This window comes from Hippoglossus hippoglossus, chromosome 20 (assembly GCF_009819705.1).
Source record: "Hippoglossus hippoglossus isolate fHipHip1 chromosome 20, fHipHip1.pri, whole genome shotgun sequence".
NCBI lineage: Eukaryota > Metazoa > Chordata > Actinopteri > Pleuronectiformes > Pleuronectidae > Hippoglossus > Hippoglossus hippoglossus.
Genome location: NC_047170.1, coordinates 4,470,623 through 4,493,668, shown reverse-complemented (window position 1 = coordinate 4,493,668; position 23,046 = coordinate 4,470,623). Strand labels below are relative to the sequence as shown.

The following is a 23,046-nucleotide window of genomic DNA, read 5'->3' as shown; positions in this document are numbered from 1 at the left end:
GCAAATGACAAAAATAGAATGTGCATTGGGAAATGACACAAATAGAATGTGCATGGGGAAATGACACAAACACCATGTCCATGTATGAATCAATATAGAAATATTCAACTTTAAATATGAATATATGAAGATTAAACTTGCCTGGTTTGTCTCGGTGAGCAGATTGATTAGTGGCTTGATGCCTTTACACTTGCGGATGATTCCCCTGTTAGCAGCTACCTTGGCAAATTCTCCCATCGCTCCAACAACGTTTACCAGCACATCTATAGGCTGATCAGTCAGCAGGCTAATCAGGGACTCCAGGGCCTTGTGTTCCTGAAACCTTCCAAGGAAAAAGAGGGAGAGGTAACATTGATTAATTACAAATTGAAGAATCTGCAGTCATACCAGTGGCCCCGAGACAGAGGGCTTTCGCACAGCTGCACTTTCAGCACACACATCAGCAATCTAAGATAGTAGCTCTGAAGTGAACTTACAAGCTCAACATTTTTCTACCATTATTTGAGTCCATAATATTGGTGCTTGGATCGAAACGCTAAGTGACAACATTAGCAATGAGCACAAAGTTCAGCTGGATGATTAGAATGTTGTTTTGTTTTACTTACTTACCCTCACTAAGTACTGGATAATAACATAACCTAATGATGGCACTAGATGAGGAATTACTATAATTTAAACTGCGGAGAACACAAATTACTGAACGGAAATAAATTGCATTCACAAATGTCAACCTCAAGCTGTGGGATACATCACCTGGTAAACCATGAATGCAGGTACCAAATTTAGAAAAACTTTGACCTGCTGTTGGTGCTAAACTAAAAGCCAGGGGATCATCCAACTCATTATGATTTAACCCCTTGTGGACCACGGATTTTATGATAATGTGTCTATTAATTGTTTGCATATTTCATTCTGGACCGTTATTCATGGTGCGATCAGCAGACTGATAAAGATTGATATCACGGGAGCCACACGACTATTATGGCTACCGATAGTCCAAGTGACAAACAGTAGCTGCAGTGCTTACTGCAACCCAGTGGCACAGACAGTTTTCCCACGACTGCTCACAGTTGTCCCTTGTATGTATTTTGCATAACCCAAGTTTTGCTGCGGCTTGGAAACTCTCCCTCCCTCTTTTGCTGTGATTTTGCCTTGTTTGCCAGTGCTATAGAGTGGTAAACTATAGTAAACATTTAAAAGGGATATAATGTGGTCGCGAAAAACCTCAACAAACCTCTGATGTACAGTTAAGTTCTATGACTGTTTTTATTCACAGTTACGGTTGCTGGCATCATGGACCGTAAGCTATTGTAGATGGCCAAGGTCATTTGGTTTTGGTCAGGGTCCACCGAGAGACAGCCTATTCTTGCAAGTGAAAACACTGCTAATGAACAGAGGAGCTGCCAATGTTAACTTCAGTGAAGTTCACCATAAGAAAAACAATGGTTTCCCTATGCCATCACTGAAGTGTCATCTGCAGCTGACTACAGTAGAATTATCTTGTAATCACAGACATAACTTTTGATAAATGAACGGTAAGTCATGTCTGTTTTTGTTAGGCCGGTCCCAACTGAAGTAATTACGTGATGGCAAGAGTAACATTACACAAAGAAGCCCGGAGCAGCTTCCACTGCAAACACTGGGCTCCACGCAACTGGGAGCTCCATTAAGGCCTGTACGAAGACACAGGAACCACAGTGGGGCTTCTGTGCAGCAGACTTTTATGATTGATTGTCTGCCTTTTCCTTTCCTCATTCATCTGCACGAGTCATACATTCAACTATAAGTGCAGAACGCTTAAATACTGACGAGGGTTTTTTAATGCGGAGCCCAAGTGAAAGTGAGACATTTCAGGGAGCCTGAGTCGCTTATCAATCACAAAGGAAGATAAGAAGCTGAATTAACCTGAAATGTATCAGGCAGCTGGATCTACGTGAAAGAAGACAACAGATCAGAATAACTTGGGTGAGCAGAGACATTCTGTGAGGTAAGGAGAAGAATCATTCGGAAGGGTAATTATGGTCTGCTCATCACAGGGCTGGAACAAGATGGAGGGGTAGTCGGTAATTGGAAGCGAACCCCACAATCCTGACCCCAAACATTACTGCACTGGCAAATACAGTCTAGGACTTGGCAGTTGTGACTTTCCATTGCAAAGTTATTCCGTCACCCTTTTGTTAGGGATTTTTACAGCATTTTTCTGTGTCCATAACACCTCTATAATATACAGGCTCTCATGGCCACATATTGATGCATCCATAAATCTGCACAAAATTATGTTTCAGTGTTTCCCAGCAGGACTTTTACAAAAGGATTTTCCTAGTGCAAATAACCTTGGTTCAGGTACAGCCATCTCTGTAGCACTGGAACGAAATGGATACGATAAACACAAGCTTATGTGGTCTTTTAACATAGACACTCAAGTTATCAATGTAATTTTATTTTAGGGCATCAATCATCTTTCATTTTGATGCATCATTAATCAGGAAAATGGATAACACATGGCTGCTACTTGTCTTCACTGGAGGTTGCCCCCTAACCAGTATACTGTCCATGCACCATGCAAATCATCAGTCACATAAAAGTAAAAATCATGTTGTTGCTCTGGTTTCATTTGAGCGTATACTTATTGAAAGAAAAGAGGGGGGGAAAATCCAAATCTCTGTCTCCTATTATTTCTGCGAGCAAGCAACATTCCAAAATGATTTTCATTTCAGTACACCACTCAGCTTATGATTGATTCTGAAATGAGCGCATGCCCCGAAAACCCTGTCACCATTAGCAGCGTTTCCTTTTTGACAGTAATGGCTCGGTCACTCCATTCCAAGCTTTTGCCCCGACCCAGACAATTTAAGTGATTCAAATAAGCCCGAAGGACTATGAAAAAACAGATCCACTTACGCATTCAAGTGTGCATTAAATCATTTCTCTGTGCATCGCGCTAGTTTCCTGCTGAGGAGGAGGCCACATTTCACCTTCACTCACACCCAACTGGCCACATCATCCAAAAATACAAAATAAAACACAACACACACACGGAACCCTACTCACTTCACCGCCTGTGGTAAGCTCGCTCAGGCAACCCTGCGACATGCTAAATTTGGATTGAAGGCTCTGATATCTCGTGTTGGTTAATGTCACTGAATGTGGTTCACATGTGATTATAATTATTTCTATTATTGTTATATTCAGTAGTAGTAGAACTGTTTTACATCGCTGCAGTGTGACAAGTCATTACGTATGGCACAAGGCCTGCACTGGCAGCAAGTGTATTAAACTGCCACATTACTCATGGCCAGCGCAGTTAACTTGTTTCATCGTCATGCCAAGCTGGAGTCAGACGGGCTCCCAATCTGTGCCAACGTTTTTTTTTGGGGGTAAAATATTTATTACAAAGCCATCTGAAAAGCTCTGTTTTGAACCATGAAAATAGAAAAATAGAACTGTCTGTCGAAGCAAATGAGGCTATTATCTTTAAATAATCGTCTAAATGAATTCCCCCAAATGATTTTCTTTCATGGTTGAATAGACGGCGATCTGTCCGTCTTGCTTTAAAAGAATGTTGCCGTCATGTTTCTGCTTCTGCAAAGGAATCCTCACTTAACTGGATGTGGCAGCAGACACTCAGCTCCAGTTGGGAGGACTTAACTTAGACTTTAAATGCAGGATATCATTCTGTCGTTTGTGATATATGAAGTGCAGAAAGATCTGTGTGAGTGCTGCTAAGCCGTTTTTTCTTGTTATTTTTAGAGTTCCACTGCAGTTTTAAACTGTACAGAGTTTCTGAGTCAGAAGAGAAGCATTTACACACTCTCACCTCAGCAAAAGTCCTTAAATTCTTCATCATACAAATTATAAAACACAATGTCTTATCACTGTCTTGGCTCCAGTGGAGAGAAACAGTTTGAGTCGAATTAATGTCTTACCAAGGTATAAAATAACTGCATGTGCTTTCTACATTATGTCCCCAGCCTCACAGTGAATAAGAAAATAAACACAGCAAATCATTCTTTCAAGAGCGAACTGGAGGATGTATGGAGGAAATGTATTGGTGCTGCCAGGGCACAGTCTCAGGGCATTATTAATTTTAAAGGGGAAATTACGAACTTGTCTAACATTTAAACACTTAAAAGTGCAAGTCAGAAACTCTCCAGAAATGTCACTGCAGAATAACCAGGCTAAATGACACTTAAATAAACTTCTGCTTTACATGACAAATTATTAAAAGGCTCTGTCATATCGAGGCCGACTCTGTCAGCATGCCTGATTGGTTCAGTACTAACAGCCCTGGATTCGCATATCATTCTACAAAATCAGCCTTCGTTAATGGTGGAAAAGATTCAATTCTAAAGGCGAAAACTCATTAAAGATCAGAGCTAATAAGGAACCTAACAAAACCAGTTCATTCAAATAATCACTTCACACAGACAGAGTGGTGAAGGAAAGAAGGACATGACAACAGCATCAGGAAAAAGTTAAGAATGAATGAGAGCCAGCATAAAAGTAACATATGTGATGATGGCATGACAAAGACTGGAATGGCACTAATAGAGCACATGCATTACACTAGATCCAGATTTCATATTTGGAACTGCACCAGATTTCTCACAATCATAAATTATTCTGTAAGAAATCAAAGAAAATGTTGAAAAACACCCTATCTCACAATTTTAAAGAAAGGGAAAGAAATAATCCTGTATCCGCACCAAATTGTTATGGGGTCTTTCCTAACCGATGCCGCATCCATGCACCAAAATGTGTGGATATCTGTCCAGTAGCTTTTGCTTCATTCTGCTTAATAACAGACAGACACACAAACAAACGTGCCCTCCTAGGTAGAGGTAACACAAGTTGGCTGAACCCCGTCAGTTCTATATCCACTGCTGCCATTACTGCTTCCACACACTAACAGGCTGCTGTTGCCACATCAGCTTCGTAAAAAGTTATGCGAACATGTGGGTGAAATGCCGAATCACTATTAACCCCCTGTCTACATGGAGCCTCATTAGATTGCTGTACTTACAGTAAGTCATTTGTCAAAGTCACACTAATCTGGTACTACTAATTCCGAGCACAGAGGCATACATTTAAAAAGGTATGGCTAGAATAGGGTTCTGTATCTGTGGTGTGTTAAGTCTTGGTGCATCTTACTGTGCATGTGTTTGAGAGAGAGAGAGAGCGAGAGAGAGAGAGAGAGAGGGAGAGTGCATGTTTTTTACTGAGGGGTAATATGGTGAGAGAGTGAGTCAAGTCATACTTAGCCACGTTCTTCTTGCAGATGGAACACTTCCAGATGGCCCCGGTGGCGGCGGCCAGGAGCTTCTTGTCGTTGGCCTTGCTCAGCAGCGAGACCAGTGGCTCCAGACCATTGTACTTACGCACCAGGTCACTGGTCTGCTTGTCCTCTGCACACTGCAACGCAAAAGAATAAAGATGTCAAGAGCTGCAACAGTTCCTTTACAGTACCAGTCTGATTGGGAGGAAAAAGACATAGCAGATCATTATTTTTGTCCTTTCTTCCAGTTCATTATATTATTTCACAGTGTAGAAGTGGGGAAAACGGGTACCTTGAAGATTGCACTTGCACAATGCATTTGTAGCTCATTGTTGTCACTGCTTAGGTTTTTGACCAAATCCTTGATCATGCCCTCAGTCTTAATGGCAATCCTGTAGCATTCCTGTGTCGATACACAAATTTAACATCCACGTAAACATGAGTAACATAAATCAACATCAACCAGCAATTTTCCCCCTTATATTTTTCCTCATTTCTCAGCCACAGAATGTACAATCCTACGCCCCCCCCTTCTCACCTCTGAGGCACACTCCTGCAGGGTGCCCACCACAGGGATAAGCATGTTCACATCCGGCGACTTGAGCAGTCGTCCCAGCAGCGGGATGCCGCCGGCCACGCGGATGGCCTCCTTATTCCTGTTGCACTTGCTGCAGCTCCAGAGCGCTAAAACTCCGCAGTGGGCCACCTCCACATCCTTCTCCTGGTTTGGACTCATGTTGGCTAAATTCGGCACACAGTCCAGCAGCTTTACCTGAGCACAGAGACAAGGTACACAGACGCACATGTGGATAAACACAAACATAGAAACGTGTCCAGGCATGCAGGCCGACCACACATGTTTAGGCAGAAAAACCTCCATACACACATTTACACAAACTTGATGAACTCGACACAAATTCGAAGACTCTGAAACGTTTGCTTGCAGGATTCGGGGGGATAATGGATGGTGTCAGATGGGAATAGCAACTTGTTGGCTGTGATTAAGGGTGTAATTAAAATTCTATTACTACTGAGTCTGCAAGGACGAAAAAGCCAGAGATTTTAGCAGTGGAAAACTGAAAAGCCCAGTGTGACGGTTTATGGCCGTCATTCAGTGTGCTAATCCATCGTTCCTGACCAGTGAGACAGAGTAGGCACAGCTATTACCCACAGCACAGTTCAAAGGTGGTCTCATAGCAAAGCATGAAATTAATCTGCCTACATGAGTGACTCGCACATGAGAACATCCGATCTGGGGCTGAGGAAAATATACAAGGCATGCGGGCTTTAATCACAGGTCCCTTTGTCAACAAACATGAATGCAGGTCAGAGGATGTGAGGGACATTCTATCTGTTTTACCACAACACCCATTCGGGGGTTGTTTTTTTTAAATGGATGGCGCACTACCTGGCATCTGCTGTACAGAGTGCAAACGGAACGAGCGGATGATTGATTTGCTGTGCATCAAAACAGTTCAGCATAGTTTGGATATGTGTTTTACACTCTGAATTAAAAGCAAATAGTAATCATAATATGTGGATCACCATCCTGTCCGTCCACAGTTGCCAAGATGTCTGTGGTTCAGTACAAAGTATTTCAATCAGTATTTGAATCACACACTAGCTGACACAGACATAGACTGACAAGTGTGTTAATGGAAGAAAACTGCCAATGTGGGACATAACATTTTTTCCAATAATGCCAATAGAGAAAGATCAGGTTCTGGTTTGTAGTTTTCTCTGCTGTACAAGAATCACGTTGCACAAGCCTGAATTTACATTTTGCTGTCCTTATACTCACCAGTTTCCTGATTCCGCCGCATCGCCTGACGGTTGTCCTGGCCTTGCGGAACCTGGCCACGTTGGCGATTGTCTCAGCAGCTAAGGCCTTGAGGTCCTTGTATGGCCTGTCCAGAATTTTCACGATGCTCTGCAGACCGTCCATGTCAAGAATGGTCTGACAGATTAGCATATTGTGACTAATCTTTCGTAGGACTTTCAGAGATCCAATCTAATCACAAACACACACACACACAGCAAACATTAACAGTAAGTACAATACCTTAGGTTGATGGAAACTGTTGTGTCTATGCCAACCGGAGGCCTCAATCCAATAGTAAAAAATAAAAGGAATAAAATCTGGTTTAAAAAACAAGCACACATGTCATTAGGCATACTGGAGAGAAATTGTTACCCTGTGTCTTTAAAGGAACATTCTCTGCCCAGCACTAGTGTGTCTGTCACTAAAACACAGGCTGGCACACACACAGGATTCTGTTCATGCCTGCGGGCCATCCAGGTCCAGCTTTGGCACAGCTACTCACTTGGCATTTGACTTCATCTGAATCCAGCAAGTTAAGGAGGACTTCAATGCCACCTATGTCCCAGATGTCCAGTTGGCAACCCTCCTGCATCAGATTTAAGTCCAACAGGGCACACAGGCAGAGCACGGTGGCGGTCTGGTCGCCTCTCTGAAAAGATAATGCCAAACATAGATGAATGAAAATTGGAGGCAAAGAGGGAGAGAAGAGGAGAAAATGACCCTCCCCGCCTCGCCCTCATGATACCGCTCCTGCTGGGGTTGTTGTGTTTATTCTGCAGCCTGGTAAGGGTTTAGCTTTGTGGCGGTAACCACTGATGGTGAGAAATGATTTGTTCATAGAGGATTGAGCTCTGACAACAGTGTCAAGCTCAGAAACCACTAGACTTTGCCTTTAAGAGGAAAAAACAAACACTATTAGCGCTGACACCCTGATTCTAATGATGACATAGTTTCATCCATCAGCTGAACTCGACATCAGACACTTAAAGATGCATCACGCATGTTGTATCTTCCTTTGCTGCAGGTGTCACGGACTGAGCTGACTAGAATGGAGGTCTTACTCTAGTTTGGTTCGTCTGCAGCAACAGGCTAGATTCTCCAGACACGGATTGCCCTGCCTGAGCTACTCCACGCCTATAAATCACTGCATTAAGCAGATGGGAGCAGGGATATGGTTAATAGGGCTGTAAAACAATACCCTGTTGACCTCAGGCTTCTTTCTTAATAAAGTTAGGGTTGCTGTATGTATATTGTACATTGTTGGCTTGGATGTCCTGCCAACAGGGGTGGACGTGTATATTGAGCAATAGTGTTCAGATACCTAAGAGTGGAGACTCGCGCCACTGCCAGTGCTTCATTGAACTGGGTCTTGGCAGAGGCCGAGCCATAGAGGATGCATGAGGTTTCTGCAGCAGACAGCAGAGGGAAGGCCACTAACGACAAGAACAAACCCGACCTCCTGCTCTACTCAGGAAAGGTACTGGAGGGACAGAATGATTTATTACTGCTGTTTTTTTACCTCATATTTGACATTAGATCTCCTATAACTTGATCACTTAATAGGCCTTGCCCTCATAAAACGAGCACAGTGCATGCTGAGAAAAGGTCTATTCACCTTTTTTTTTGGTTGAAAAATCTGCTTAATTTAGGAATTTTATGATTTAATTATTCTTGTGAGTAAATCAGGTAGTAAATGGATTATAAACTGTTTAAATCAAATGTTTCAACTGAATGCTACAGTTATTTAAATTAAAAAGCATCAAAAATGTCTTGATGACTTAGAGCATAAATATCTAGAAATAAAATTATTTTGAGAAAATGAGCTGATATTGGCTGCTGGTACTGGAGACAGGATTTTGAGTAGCGACCAGTAGAAAAGTTCTCATTTGAGAAGATAGGGGCAGCAGTACTGTGACTGCCCAGCAGAGGGGGAGCAACCTTAGTGAGGCCGGAACACAACAACGTGTCAGGACCCAGATCCCCCCTTTTAATCTATGATATTTTTATTGATGGCAACAGAAGCATCATTTTAAAATGCACTTTTGAAAGCTGTTTCATAATTCTTTCTTTTGCTGTGACTATTTAAAAAAAAAGAGGAGATAATCAAAAAAACATCTGCTCAGAAAGAACAAATAAATTATATAAATTAAAAAGAGATCAGTAATGAAAATGTTAACAAGACCCAGTATTGAAATGTTTACCTGTTAACTGGTAACATATTGTATATCAGACACAATATTTATATATTTTTTTGAGAGTATGAAAAATTGTTTGGTGTTTGGAAAGCCAGCAGCCAACCTAACTGATAGCAGCTGGGGAGTTTTGTTTTTTATTTAAACTGAGACAAAACATTCAAATTATCATTTGTGGCTCTGTTGCTGAACTTAACATGTGAAATGTTTCAGTACGGACGTACTCAGTAAACAACCCTTTCTCATTTGAACCCTTCTCTTAGCAAAGTTATTAGATTGATTTTCTCAGGTCTATATGCTGTACCTATATCATATATACAGAACTCGGACTTTAAAAATAAATGCTTAACTGTGGAGTATGATTAAATGCCTGCTTATACTGTGGCAATGATGCATTAAAAGCTAGAATAAGAAGGGTGAGTTATGTTTAAATCCATTCATTTCAATTTCTCTCCTAAAACACATACAGTACACCCACACAATCACGCAAACATAAACCCATAGACTTAAATCTGCATGCTTGATTTTGCGAGAGACCATGTAACCATTTCATAGTCGCAGATCTCCAGTCACACAGGCATTAAAACAAACACGTCGGAACCCTGGGCAAATATTCCTGCATAAATATCATTAAAACACAAAACAGAACATCCATGTGTCGCTTTCTGAAAGTGTTAAACTTCCTAGAGTACAAACGGCTGTCTATAGCGCGAGGGAGAAGGGGAGGGGGGGGAAAGATCTCCTCCTAAAATAAAACAGATATTTAACTTGGCTCATGGTAAGTTTCAGCGTCTGATGGTAATGATATTATAAAATGACTACTGGACAAACCCCATAAATAACTGAACTGTGTGGTTTCCAAAGAGATAGAAAGCCGGGACATGTTGGTTACTGCAGTGCTGCGTTGTGCTGAAGCAGGAATACACACAACCCTAAAGCTCACAATCCCGCTAAAAAACTATAAAACATACAAACCAGTGATGTTTTTTTTTCCAACAAAATTTGCCTCTTTCATATCGTTTACATCATCCTTTTTTCTTTTCTGGAAAGGAGCAGCAGCCTGGTTTTAGAGTGGGAATTTCCTTCCATTATATTCTGTTTAGCTTAGCTAAAAATATCTGCCTCAAATTGAGCTTTACAGCAGCATTTTCTATAAAAGATTTACTCCGTTGCACTGTGAACAATTGTATTTAGCAGCAAGCCACATAAGTCAGAACACGAATCTGTCGGTAACGTAAAGAAATCCTATACTTTATGAAAATATTTTACGTGCACTATGGCTACACATTAAAAACACCATTTTAATGTCTTTAAACTGAGGCAGCATTGAAGGTATTTTACTGCTGTACACAAAGGGATGGGTGTGCAGCTTGCAACAAAACAGATTCCTGTCAAAATAAAGCAAAAGCAGATAGCTAATATAGTCTGTCTCAATGATATTGTCCAGATAAACAGACAATAAGGACGACTGAGTGAGGCAGGTCATAGGTATTCCCAGCCAGTCTGGGTTAGTGGCGTTTCTGTCCTCCTTTCTCTCCTCCTTTCTTTCCCTCCCATGTTTTGACACATTAATATTCACCATATGCCCTGTCAGACCTATCACAGGCGTGATTTCATTTTTATGCTTTTTGCGGTGTGGGCAAACAGCGCGTACAGCTGCTGCCGTCAGACATTACTTTCCCCTGTGCCTTGGCTCATGTGCAACCAAACAGGCTTGTGTCAGAAACCAGGAATCTCCGAGCCGAGCCAACCACTTCAATAGGCATCTTCCTGCAGAGCACCACTTTAAATTGGAGCAACGTTTACTTAATTTCATCGAACTTAACGTCTTTTTTTAATGAGTGGCACCTTGGTATGACTGAGGCAAAACAGACAGGTGGGATTATGTGATTGGAACATTACTTTTTGTCGTACAGTCAATTCTAAGTTCTTCCACAAGTCCATGACTAAATATTATTTTCCACGCTCCGCAGTTCAGGCGAGGGTTTTGAAATTTAAAGACTGATTTAGGTTTGCATCGAAATTCTCAGGAAAGGTGCATGGACTTTCCTCTCAGTTGTGCCCCCCTTCACCTCCAGTCTGTACACATCGAATTTTTGGGCTTTAAATCCATTAGAAATAGTAGAAAAAAGTACTGAGGGTGACAATCTCATACCTTTAAGAACTTGAGTAGTTTGTAGATCTGCCAGTAGTCAGGGGACTGTTCTGTCTTAATCTGCAGTCGACGGTCTGACAGCTCTTCATCCTCACTCTCAGTTGAACTGTCACTGGACAGCTCCCCTGTCATGGCTCCTGCTGGGGTTTTACTGACCAACAGATAACAATGCACTTTTTAACACAGATAACGATCTACAAGGTGTGGGACAGTGTAATAACTGGATAACACATCGGAAAAGAGATTTCATGCTATTATATTCTATCCTTCTGTCCGGCTGGGTTTTAAACGTAAAAACAGCTTGTTCATCCCACACAAGGAGACCGATTAAGGATTATAAAATTCAAGTGTCAAATTTGAACTTCCTCAGAATCTAAGCAGCAGGAAAAGAAAGAGTGGAATAATGTTATGTGAAAAGACTCTTGCTCGGCTGTTGATGCAAACAGAAATGCAGATGGCTTTTTAAAGCTGCTCCGGCCGCTTGGAAAACAGTATCCTGAAAACTGGGCACTGCGGAGTAATGAAATTTGGTACACGTTCAGATGGGGCCACTGAGGGACAGTTCCTGTGTACATCGAAATAGAATTTCCAGGGGAGCACATTATCGGACGGAGCCAGCTGATATGAGGGAGTGTTTTCCAGGAAGCAACACGATAAACCCTGAACAAGAGCTTCATGAATTTGCCAGGCCTACACACGGTCCTGCGTGGTGAATGGGGAAAACTGAGGAAATGCACCCTGAGGTCATTTTTTGCTTGCAAGAAAAAAATCGTAACAGAGGCTAGAATCCGCTGCGTCAATTTCTGATAAAAAGAGTACGTATAGATTGTCCGACAAATGACAAAAGAGCTGGAGAAGGAAAATGCTTGTACGTATATATACAGGTCATACTTTCCGTCAGAACTTTAACCACTAGTAAAACAGTATTTAGTTCATCTTTATGTAACTTCATCTACAGAGAAAGAAAGAGCCCTTATAGATTAAAACAAAGCAGAACTAACTCAGGATACTTACCTTTTCTGGGGAGTCATGCGTCCAGGTAAGGAAGACAAAGAGAATTCTGCTTTCATCTTGCTCTTGGCTCCTGTTGCCTGCTTTTTCTTCTGTCCAGGGTTGTTTTCCTCCACTTTTCTGTAATGATGTGAAATAAGAACCATTATGCCGGCTCCTATTTTGAAAATTGATATTTTTCTGATACAATCATTATATAACAACTTGAGACTAGAGTTATACAGGTTTTCATTTTAAGCAACTGAGATACTTTTATCTTGAGCCAGTTTCTTCTCAAATGGGTACGGATATCACAAGATACAGCTGCAACAGCTCAGCCCTGCCTAGATCTATTTATCAATCAAAGACCATATGTGATGGATCCTCTGGGGATTTTTTCAAAGACCGTTTTCCAAGCTTTCTCTCTGTAATGGGGCAAGTAGGGTTCCCCACTGTGAACGTATTTATTAACTCTGATCATTGTAAGTGGAAATATTTTCACTTGTCCTAAAATTTACAAAACATACAAGCATGTCTTTATGATTTGTGGCTGCTGGCACACTGAACACACCTGGAATCACCTTCATCTGAAGCTCCTCTCTTCAGCAAGAGGGAGCCTGAAAATATTTCAGGATGGGAGCTATAACTTACCCACATGGAGACACGAGACCTTGATTACTCCATCTTGGAGATGGTTCATATTTCTTCCCGCCAGGTTGAGACCTCTGGGGTTGGCCTTGTTCCTCCATTTGAACAGATTTCCTTTGCTGGGTCTTCTGTGTTGATGGGAGTTGTTGGCTCTTTTGCGGCTTGGATGTCATGTCCTTCTTTGGCATCTTGGAAACAATTTGTGGGTCGAAAAACAATTGCCTTGTAACAAAACAGTTCAGAAGAGTTATACTATACTTCTTCTTCTTCTTTGTTTGGTTTATTGGTGGGTTATTGCCGAGTGGAATCCAACTCAAGGTATATTACCACCATCCACTGTGTCTACATCAAAAACATAAAAATAATAATAGTGGCTTCAAAGTAAAGGAGAAATGGAATGTAAAGGAATGCCTTTGAGTGCAAACTGCAGTACCTCTAGGAATGGTGCACCAACACAGTAGGTGGTGTAAATGCACCTTGGCGTTGGTTGCCACCCGCCAATAAACCAAACAAAGAAGAAGACAAACACAGTAGATGGTGGTAATGTACCTTGGTTACCACCTGCTAATAAATCGGATTAGAAGAAGAAGAAGAAGAGGGAAATTTGTAAAATTACTGACATCAAAGGACTGACATCAGAGGAGGTGTCCTGTTAACATACAGGGTCCCATTGAAATCCATTAGTACTGAATCAAATCAATCAAATAGACTTTATTGTCACCAAGGGGAAATTTGTCTTGGGCCGAAGTGCTGCAGCAGTTGCAGAAGAGTGCATTGTACAACAAACAACAACAACAAAGAAAAAACATTACAGAAGGACAATAAGAATGTTGACGGTTGTGCATATGGGAAAGAAGAAGAGGAAGTAGGATATTGAATAAAACAGTGGATGGTGGTAATGCACCTTGACATTGGTTGCTAGAGGAGTACCGTCCCAAAATTGCATACAGAAGAAGAATAACTCGAAGGAATTCCTCCCGAGAAATTTTGTGTGTGCTTTATGCTTGGTGTGTGTCTTTGATGCTCATGCTGCCAGTATTAAGTAATAACAAAGTGTAGATGTGAATTGATTTAAACCGCTTTCATTCTTTGTGTCAGTTATTAATTTTGTGTCATGCAATAAGTTCCTGTCATGTAACCATCTGGGGCTTTTATTCTGAAAACCTAGCTTCTATACAGGCTTCCTTTTGAGGTCTTATAACCATTTGGGCCTTTTATTTTGAAAATCAAGCCTATATTTGGGCATTCTGGTAAGGTCCACTAACCATCTGGGGGCTTTTATTTTGAAATTCCAGCCTGTTTCTGACACTGTGTGTGTACCTTAGTTCTGAATGTGTGTGTGTCATTGTTGTCACATCCCATGGGAACTGCTCAATGCTAACTGCTAAGTGCTGTTTGAGGAGAGCAGTAGTAGTGAACCCTGCAGTGGTAGCAGAATTAGTAATGTTAGTGGCAGTTACTTGTTATTTGTTGTTAATAGTTGTTATTGTTATTTCCTTCTTGTTCTTAAGATAAGATGGTCCTTTATTAGTCCCACAACAGGGAAATCTGTAAAAAAGACCTGTTTACAGATGGTTCCGAGCCCGTTATCGCTTATATGCCAAGCCAGCGCTCTACCATTTGAGCTGCTCCACGTAATAAACAGTTGACTTTTTCTTTATTCGGTTTATTGGGGGGTGTCAATCAATGTCAAGGTGAATTACCGCCAACATGTACAGTTATGGTTAAAACTTGTTTATTTAAACCACAATGTGATTGAATGTTACAGCAGTCTGGTTTTGAAAGGAGAACAAGTGCGGGAAAAGGGGAATAGAGCAGGTAAAGAAAGAAAAAAAAGTTTACTATTGCGGGGAAAAGGTTGTTTGGTTCATTGGTCTTTCAAATGTCTTGGCTGTTTTAATATGGAAGTGAATGAAGACTTTTGTTGGTACTCCTTCCGTTTTTGAGCTCACAGAGCCAAAAGTCTCGGTCTGCTAGATTTCACAGTGCCATTTCTGCAACCAGCACGAATTTTCCTGCTATTTGAGCAAAAAAATTATGTATGAACAACTACATTTGTGAGTTTGAGAACAATTTTAAGAAAATAGTTTTAGAGGAATTTCAGACCTGCTCTCGCTCTAATGAGTGAGTCCCATTTAAAATGCATGGTCAATTTTGTCGCATTTCTTTGCGATTTTCGAGCAAACTGTTTGACTATGCACACCAGGGACACATAATGATAATAAGTATGCAGAATAATAGTATGTTTGCCTTGTGCTATGCACATCAGGCACACATATTAAATCACGCATATTTCAATCATAGACTGTATATAAAGCTGGACCATACACTGTATATAAAGGATTTCAATGTCTATGTGTGCGTGTGTGTAAAGTGGGTGGGTGGTATGGGGGGCTCAATCTTTTTGATGTTGGAACAAAGAGGAGGTTGATTCAGAAATTTTTCAACATAGTGACAACCAGACACTAGCTCACTAGCGTGGAACAGCACAGACACTGATTACACAATCCTTACTCTGTTTATGAACGTGAGTCACACGGCATCAGTGATCAAATCAGAGGTTTAGAGGGACTGACCCGTTTCATAGGACAAAGAGGCTCTTCAACACCCACACATTGTTGAAATTCAACGCTACAAGAAAAAGGTTTTAATGTGTTGATGATGATAATTGCATCTGCCTGTATTCTGCTGTACCTGCTTGTTTATGTGCTCAGCGAAATATGGAGATCTGCTCTTCAGGAGTGTTAGCAGGTCTGTGTACGTATCACTTGTTCGCTCGTAGCCACTCTCCGCCCCCTCCTGTTTTATGCCCTGTGAAAACAAAGTGAAAAACAGCCTCATTATTTCCAAAAACCACAATCATAATGTGACCCACATGCCAGCCGACCTCAGAGAGGAAGTGTAAAACCATGTAAACCGCTAAATTAAGTTTAAGACACTACTGCTCTTTGAGGTGTCTCTTGCATCAATGTCCCCCATTTGGTTTTAGGTTGTGTGTTTTTTTTGACTTGGACGAACTATTTCCAGGTGGAGAAACAGAGACAGGAAACCGAAGGCTTGTCAGCAAAGTCACTGAAAAGTGAAAGGTGTTGAAGCGTGCACAACCTCGTGTGATGAAATGATTGCACACACTTGAAGAAAGATTACTGACATGTTTGGAATGTTTGAAGGGACAATGTGTTTGTTTAAATGTGGATGCATGTCAATGTTTTACTGTTGATACAAATATTAATCAGAGTATATTAACAATATATCAAAAACGTTAACTGTCTCTTGACAGTTCACATATTCTAACGTTGCACTGGCAATTTTTATGACCTTTTTGATAATAGTAATGACAATTTGCTCTTTATCACCTACACACCTGTTTGATACTGCGAGGGGCCGCACAGGACATAATATATTCCAGGCCTCCCACATACTAACATTCTCTCTCTCACATACACATGTTCTCCTTTCACAACAGTACAAACACATGATTTCACAAACATTTGTGTATTCTCACTCTTACTTACATACATTCTCCTTTCACTATGCATTTAATTCATTTAATTGTGACATCATGACATAACAACGGTCAATGGAAACCAAAATCATCAACCCATTGAGGGCTGGATTAAAAACCACACCGAAAAGAAAAAAAAAGTAAACAATTTAAAACACAGGCTGATCCAACTTCCTTCATCACTGCAACTCATAATGTTACTCAGTACTGTGTATGGCCCCTGCGTGCCTGTCCCAACAATGTCTGGACCTGCTCCTGTTGAGTCGGTGGATGGGTGCATCAGTGAGCTCCTGGACAGTCTGCGGTGGTACTTGATGGCGTCGGATACACTGATACATCACGTCCTATAGGTCAGGGGAACGTGAGGTCCAGTCAATGGCATCAATGCATTCGTCATCCAGGAGCTGCCATCACACTCATTGTCCTGCACCAGGAGGAACCCAGGGCCCACTGCAGCAGCGTAAGGTCTGACAATCGCTCTGAGGGTTTCATCCTGGTACCGAACAGCAGTCAGGGTACCGTAGGCTATGATATGGAGATCTTTGCGAACCTCCAAGGATAAACCTCACCATGATGATGATGTTACAGGCAGCATAACATTCACCACGGCGTCTCCAGACTCTTTCACAGTTGTCGCATGTACTTAGTGTGAACCTGCTCTCATCTGTGAAGAGAACGGGGCGCCAGTGGCAGACCGGACAATTCTAGTGTTCTCTGGCGAATGCCAATCGGTGCTGGGCTCGGCTGTGAGCACAGGTTATGTTTGTATGTGAACAGAGAATATAAAATGAATGGTGTCACTGATAGTGTCATAATGCGTCTGTGGTTCAAATTGGCGTAACGTCTGCCGAGATTAAAAACAAAAGGGTCGTATGCAACTGATGGCTGGTTCTAACTCATCATGTAGTGGAGAGCATCAACAACTGTCTGTGTTTGTCAGCTGCAGCCGATGTGGATTTTATGTTGCTTAAACATTTTCACATTTTGTGCTGCTTTCTTCTGCCGTTAATTCTATAAGAACATGTATGATATAATACAGTTCAACAGCACACACACTACATCCTCCAAAGTTAGCACACAGTTGAATCCACAGCTCTCTGGCAATTTTAATTAACTATAATAACAAAGTTAAAAGTTAATAATTTAAATTTGAATGGGTCTACAGATTTCATATTACCTTACTTGATAACTATTTACTACTGGTCACTTTCGGTAGAGTTTTCACCTGGGAACAGCATAAATGCCTGGAAACAGATGTCATCTCTTCGGGTTGGGACAAAGTTGGGCACAAAAAAGCTTTTTAATGTTCTCGGGGCTCTCTTGGAAAAGAGATCTTAATCTCACTGAGACTGACTGATTAAATAAAGATTTAAATTTTATTAAAATGTGCTGCTCCTTCCAAGTGGAAGAATGTACAGGGGACCTAATATTGTCACAAGCAATTGCTCATGGTGAACAACAACTAGACGCTCTCCTCAGAATGGCTGGAGCACAGAAACCATAGAGGTGGATACACTGACAATTCACTGACAGTGCAGAGGTTTTTGGTCTATTAGGTAATTATTAACCAGAAAGTTGGTTTACCTGTTGATATGTGAAAATGTTCTCAAACAGAAAAAGGAAACAGCATCACATAAACTGTTGCAGTTCACAGTGCTTGTCTTACCGCGTTGAGATAAACTCCAGCGGTGCTGCAGGTGACGTGGAGGTCCTCGGTGTCACAAGGCTCAATTATGAGGTAACAAATCTCACCATGCACCTGTCTCCACGGGGGGGCGCGGCAGCCGTTTGAAAATTCATAATCTAGAAAAGAAAACAAGGATTAAAGGAATGTGGAAATCCCCAAATTGCACCAAACTTTATAATATGTATTGTATCATGGGATCAAGTCACAATCACAAAGAGGATGACAGCACTCGAGCAGCATTTTCCCAGAACAGCTACGGCTTTACTTGCAATTAAATTCAACCACTAAAAACATCTTAGCGAACAGCCACCGTCATATTTCAAATCTGGTTTTAAGAGTATTTTTAAGGAATGTGTCCTTCAAGCTGGGAAACAGGGGACATAGGCAGCATTTATCACTTACTGTGCATATGCCAGTGAATGCTTTGTTAGAGAATGATAAATACACTGCAATTAGGCAGAAAAAACTGTCCTGACTAATGACTTAGTAAACTGTAATCTGACAGATATAATGACTTCCATGTCTTCCGTGGCGGCAGAACACAGGCTTTCCATGCTTTGGAATATCCAGCATTAGTGTTAATGGCAAATGCTTTACTCTGCAACCCAGTGACATGTGCAGATAATTCAAACCTGATGTGTATCGAACCGACTTCAACACCCTCTCGTCCCCTCCACTGCAGAATTGTTTCAGCGACTCCACGTCATTGTTTGCTGCGGCCGGGTCGAGCCTGACTTGTCTGTGACAAAAGAGAAAAATGGAGAAAAACAAAACAATAATCGAATTCATCTCGTTCATTCATGGTTAGTTATATAAACCTGCTGCTTCTTCCAATCAGAAACGACCACATATCTGAGTGGCTCTAACAGACAGAGGATAGCCGTTAGGACGGATGGGAAATCTGAATGAATTCTAAAGGAGTCAGAGAACCTACTCTGATATTTCTTCAAGCAGCTTGCTGAGGAGCTGTCGGTCCATATTTTGGAGCAAACGAAACAGCTTGACCTTGACCTCTGAGTCCTTTGCTGTGTCTTCGTCTACCGGATCGGTTTGGGTGTCCTCTCTCTCCAAGATGTCAGCGAAGCGAGGGCCAAGAATTTTAACCACGGCGTCTCTGTTTTCTGAACAATAACAGATTTGTTATAACTTAACAAATTTTCAGTACCAGATGCTGTTCGGCGTTTCTGAAAATGTGAATTGGGTTCAGTAACAAATCACTTTTCAACATTCCCTCTCTATTAAGCATTGACAATGCGCTATACCAATATTAATCATGTATTCCTCTGTTGGGACAAATATACTGATATCTCCTGTTAGCAGTGGCCTTAAAGTAAATACATATTTGTAGGGGAATTACCAATGGCACTATATCAAATGGTTGTAGAGAATAACAAGAAGGACAAACAAATGAAGTCTGTTGGTTGTGTGACGTATGCTCGTGGCTAGACTGCTTAGGATGCAAATCCTATTCAACCCTCATCTTGTGGTCATTGTGCTTACCTTCTAGACACGTTCGAGCTTCCTCCAGCTTCTTATCAGCTGCCAGATGAACTAGTTTAGAGAGCTGGCTGAAGCTTCGCACATAAACAGCCGGAGGAGACAGCCGGAGCAGTGGTTGCCCTTCACTGTCTTTCTCATGGGACTGTACATTGAATTCACTAGGGGGAGAAGAAAACACAAAAATGTAAATACCTAAAGTTTATCTCTACCATCATGTGTTTTATATTAGATTATGAATGCCAACATAATTAAGGCAGATCAGAGTCTGTATTAGTGTTTTTGTACTTCTCTACTTTCCAGCTACAGGATATAAAGCTAACCACACACTGAAAGTAGGCCAGGATTTCTGATGAAATCAAATGGAATGTCCTCAGTCTTACTGAAGCTGAAAAACAAATTAATTATAGCCTACTGCTTTGAGTATAGCAAAGGTAAAATACATTTGGACACCATGGTGACAGCATATCCTGCACAGACACGTAATACTGAAAGCAGTGGCCAGCCAGCTGCGAGCCTCATGATTAGACTAACCTGATGTCATAGTCTGTTTTGAAATCAGATGCCACTAAAGTGGTACTCCAGTGGAGGGGCTCCTCGAACACATGCTCGGCCTCCTGTGGGTGTCTGGAGACTAACTGCTCCACAGAGCGCAGCACTTCTTTCAGCAAGGACTCATTCATTGGCGTCAACTCCAGTTTGCCAGTACCAGAGCTGGTCCACTGGGCTGCCTTGGTCAGCGATACCCCCATTTCAGCAGCCGGGAGATTCTGAAACCAAACAGTGACACGTGGCACTTCGGAGATGGACCTTTGTGAGGACATTAAAAATGACCCTCTGCATTTTTTTTACCTCAACCAAGGAAGTTGTGTTTCATGTCTGTGTTTGTTTGTCTATAAATTAGCAAGATTACAAAAAAACTACTGGATCACCACACAACTTGGTAAAAGGATCAGGAAAGAACCAATTAAGTGTTGGTGCCTCCAGGAATTTTCTTTTCACTTTCTTTAACATTGCAAGATTTTTCAAAGAATTCCTTGATTTCTCCGAGAATAATTCATGGGTCTTGATGAAAAAACAATCCGGCAAGTTTAGGGGACTGATATTTAAGAGTTTGTCAAATTTGGAACAGATCCAAATACAAATCCAGATCTAGTGAATTAAAATGTGGTTTCATGTTCTTTATGCTCTTTATTCTTCAGATTATGCCCCATCACAGTATTTTAGTTGCTTACATTTCTAAAGGAGAGAAAAAAGAAAAAGGAGGTATCACTCAACTTTACAACGACCACTGTATTTCCCTGCATCCCTTCCCACCCACACTCCCAACACTGTTGATTAAAACCAGTCCATCAGCAGAAAAATGACTTTTCCTCAGAAATCAGTGTGTAAATAAATGTTTTACTTGTATTCATATACCCAATGGATATACGACTATATCCTAGTCCTACAAGTCCTCCTAGCCCTAACCTGACTATTATGTTCTCTAAACTAATTCTTACTTAACTCTTAAACTCACACTTTTAGACAACAGACACCACAGACACCACAGACATGCAGACAGGAGATCTACATCTGTGTGTGAGCGGCCATGAGTGTAAAGGATGAAAACGCGAAGGCATCATTTATTTATAGATCTCATTAATGTGGAGGAGTTAGCGGTGTCTCCTGTGACTTCATTACACCTCTGTTCTTCGTGTGGTCTGTGTGTCAGAGTCACTAACTAGCTAACTAGCTAACTAACTAGCTAGCATCACTAACGTTAGCAGAGCTGACAGAGTGCGTTTCTAACATTAACTGCGTCGTGCGAATATGAGACGAAGAACAAACTTACCGTCAGTTTCAACTTCCTCTTCTTCTTCAACTATCAACGGTGTCCATGGCAACGACAGGCTCGTACCCCCCGCCCCCCCTCCCCGTGTGCGGTTGCTACGATTCATCCAAACACTACGGGCAGCGCCTTGGGTCAAAAATCACCAAACCCAAACTTTGAAATGTAAAAAAAGAAAATCCCCATAAATAAAAGGAAGGAAGTTGTTGACCTACAGTACTATACACTATACTGTAATACACCACATACATGTTGTCATTAATATCTTCAGTATCCAGATGTAAATTCAGTTGGGTTCATATGTCACATATTGATAGTGTATAGAGCTTTTTTTATATACAGTCCATAGTATAGAGTATTTGCAGTGAAATACAAGATGGTTTCCTCTTCAGGCTGAGGTAAAAATGATTTGATTAGATCGGCACCGCCCACACTTCTCTTCTACCTGTGCGAATCTAACTTTGGATATGTTGTTGTCACCTTCGTGGCCAGAGACTCTAAAACGTTAAATCAAATGTTGTCATACTAATACAACAAAAATCCCTGTATGCCTCCCTTCTAGAGTGTCCGCATGACCGCATATTTGAGGGCCTATTTCCTCTCTCGCTGCTGGTTTGGCACTGTCCTGCAGGCAAACATTGGTCAGTGAAAACAGTCTATTTGAGTGGATACTCTGTTTAGACGCAGCAAATGAGTTCACTCAGTTCAGAGTTAATAAAGCCATAATGTCAGTCCTCACAGGTACCGAGTGTTAAACCGTATTCTCGACACGGAGAAGCGAGGGAAATAAAAAGTCTTTCCAAGTGGAAGAGCCAGTGACACCGAATTCTAGCTCTGAACGCGATAGGCAATAACCCTTCTCTTTTTACGACAAAAGCCATGCTCAAGAGAATCCTGCGTCTGATTCTCTTTTATTGTGCACACTGAAACCACTCAAAAGTGATATGAAACAGAGACAGTGTCTGACTCAGCAGGCAGCTTGTACAACTTCAAACATGCTCCCAGACACATGATTCATAAATAAAATACAGACGGATTAAACTCTTTTGCTCTTAAAGAAAGAAATATGTTTTCCTCATTGTGTGGCAGCTGCCCACCTGTCCCAAGGCTGCCTGAGAGAAAGGCCAGTGAAACCTGGGATTTTCTCCGGTATCTATGCTTGGCACGCTGTCCGCCACCTATCCCTTTCTTCCTGGCGCACATGGCAACACAGCAGGTGGAACTACTTTATCTCCTAAACAGTGTGGGTGAGTTGGACCGAGCCTGAATGTAAATCAATCAGCAGCAATCCCCCGGAGGAGAGCGGTAGTAGCTCATCTCTATTATAAAGAGAGATCACTGTGGATGTTGTTGTTGTCGAGGGCTGGATTTATGAGTTTCCCTCCCCCCTCCAGGTATTTTTTTGGGAACTAGGCGGGAAAAGCTGTCGAAATGAAGAAGCAGT

At 41.5% G+C, this 23,046-nt stretch overlaps 1 protein-coding gene across 4 annotated transcripts in view; it reads right to left on the bottom strand.

The window, feature by feature from the left end:
* The window catches only part of armc4 (armadillo repeat containing 4), a 34,262-nt gene extending 12,560 nt beyond the window's left edge, over positions 1-21,702 (bottom strand). For 2 of the 4 annotated variants that reach the window (XM_034572837.1, XM_034572840.1), the window contains exons 1-17: positions 21,606-21,702; positions 20,306-20,541; positions 19,775-19,932; positions 19,209-19,395; positions 18,907-19,013; positions 18,254-18,390; positions 15,777-15,893; positions 13,242-13,270; positions 13,086-13,202; positions 12,459-12,575; positions 11,445-11,595; positions 7,600-7,746; positions 7,077-7,286; positions 5,814-6,047; positions 5,568-5,678; positions 5,258-5,412; positions 142-322 (exon numbers count right to left, since the gene is read on the bottom strand). In XM_034572837.1, the coding sequence (XP_034428728.1) occupies positions 142-322; positions 5,258-5,412; positions 5,568-5,678; positions 5,814-6,047; positions 7,077-7,286; positions 7,600-7,746; positions 11,445-11,595; positions 12,459-12,575; positions 13,086-13,202; positions 13,242-13,270; positions 15,777-15,893; positions 18,254-18,390; positions 18,907-19,013; positions 19,209-19,395; positions 19,775-19,932; positions 20,306-20,523 (2,376 nt within the window). In that variant the 5' untranslated portion in view covers positions 20,524-20,541; positions 21,606-21,702. Of the gene's footprint in view, positions 1-141; positions 323-5,257; positions 5,413-5,567; positions 5,679-5,813; positions 6,048-7,076; positions 7,287-7,599; positions 7,747-11,444; positions 11,596-12,458; positions 12,576-13,085; positions 13,203-13,236; positions 13,271-15,776; positions 15,894-18,253; positions 18,391-18,906; positions 19,014-19,208; positions 19,396-19,774; positions 19,933-20,305; positions 20,542-21,605 lie in introns of all 4 variants that reach the window. The other 2 variants (XM_034572838.1, XM_034572839.1) reach the window with 2 other exon arrangements.
* Positions 21,703-23,046: the final 1,344 nt, after the last annotated feature.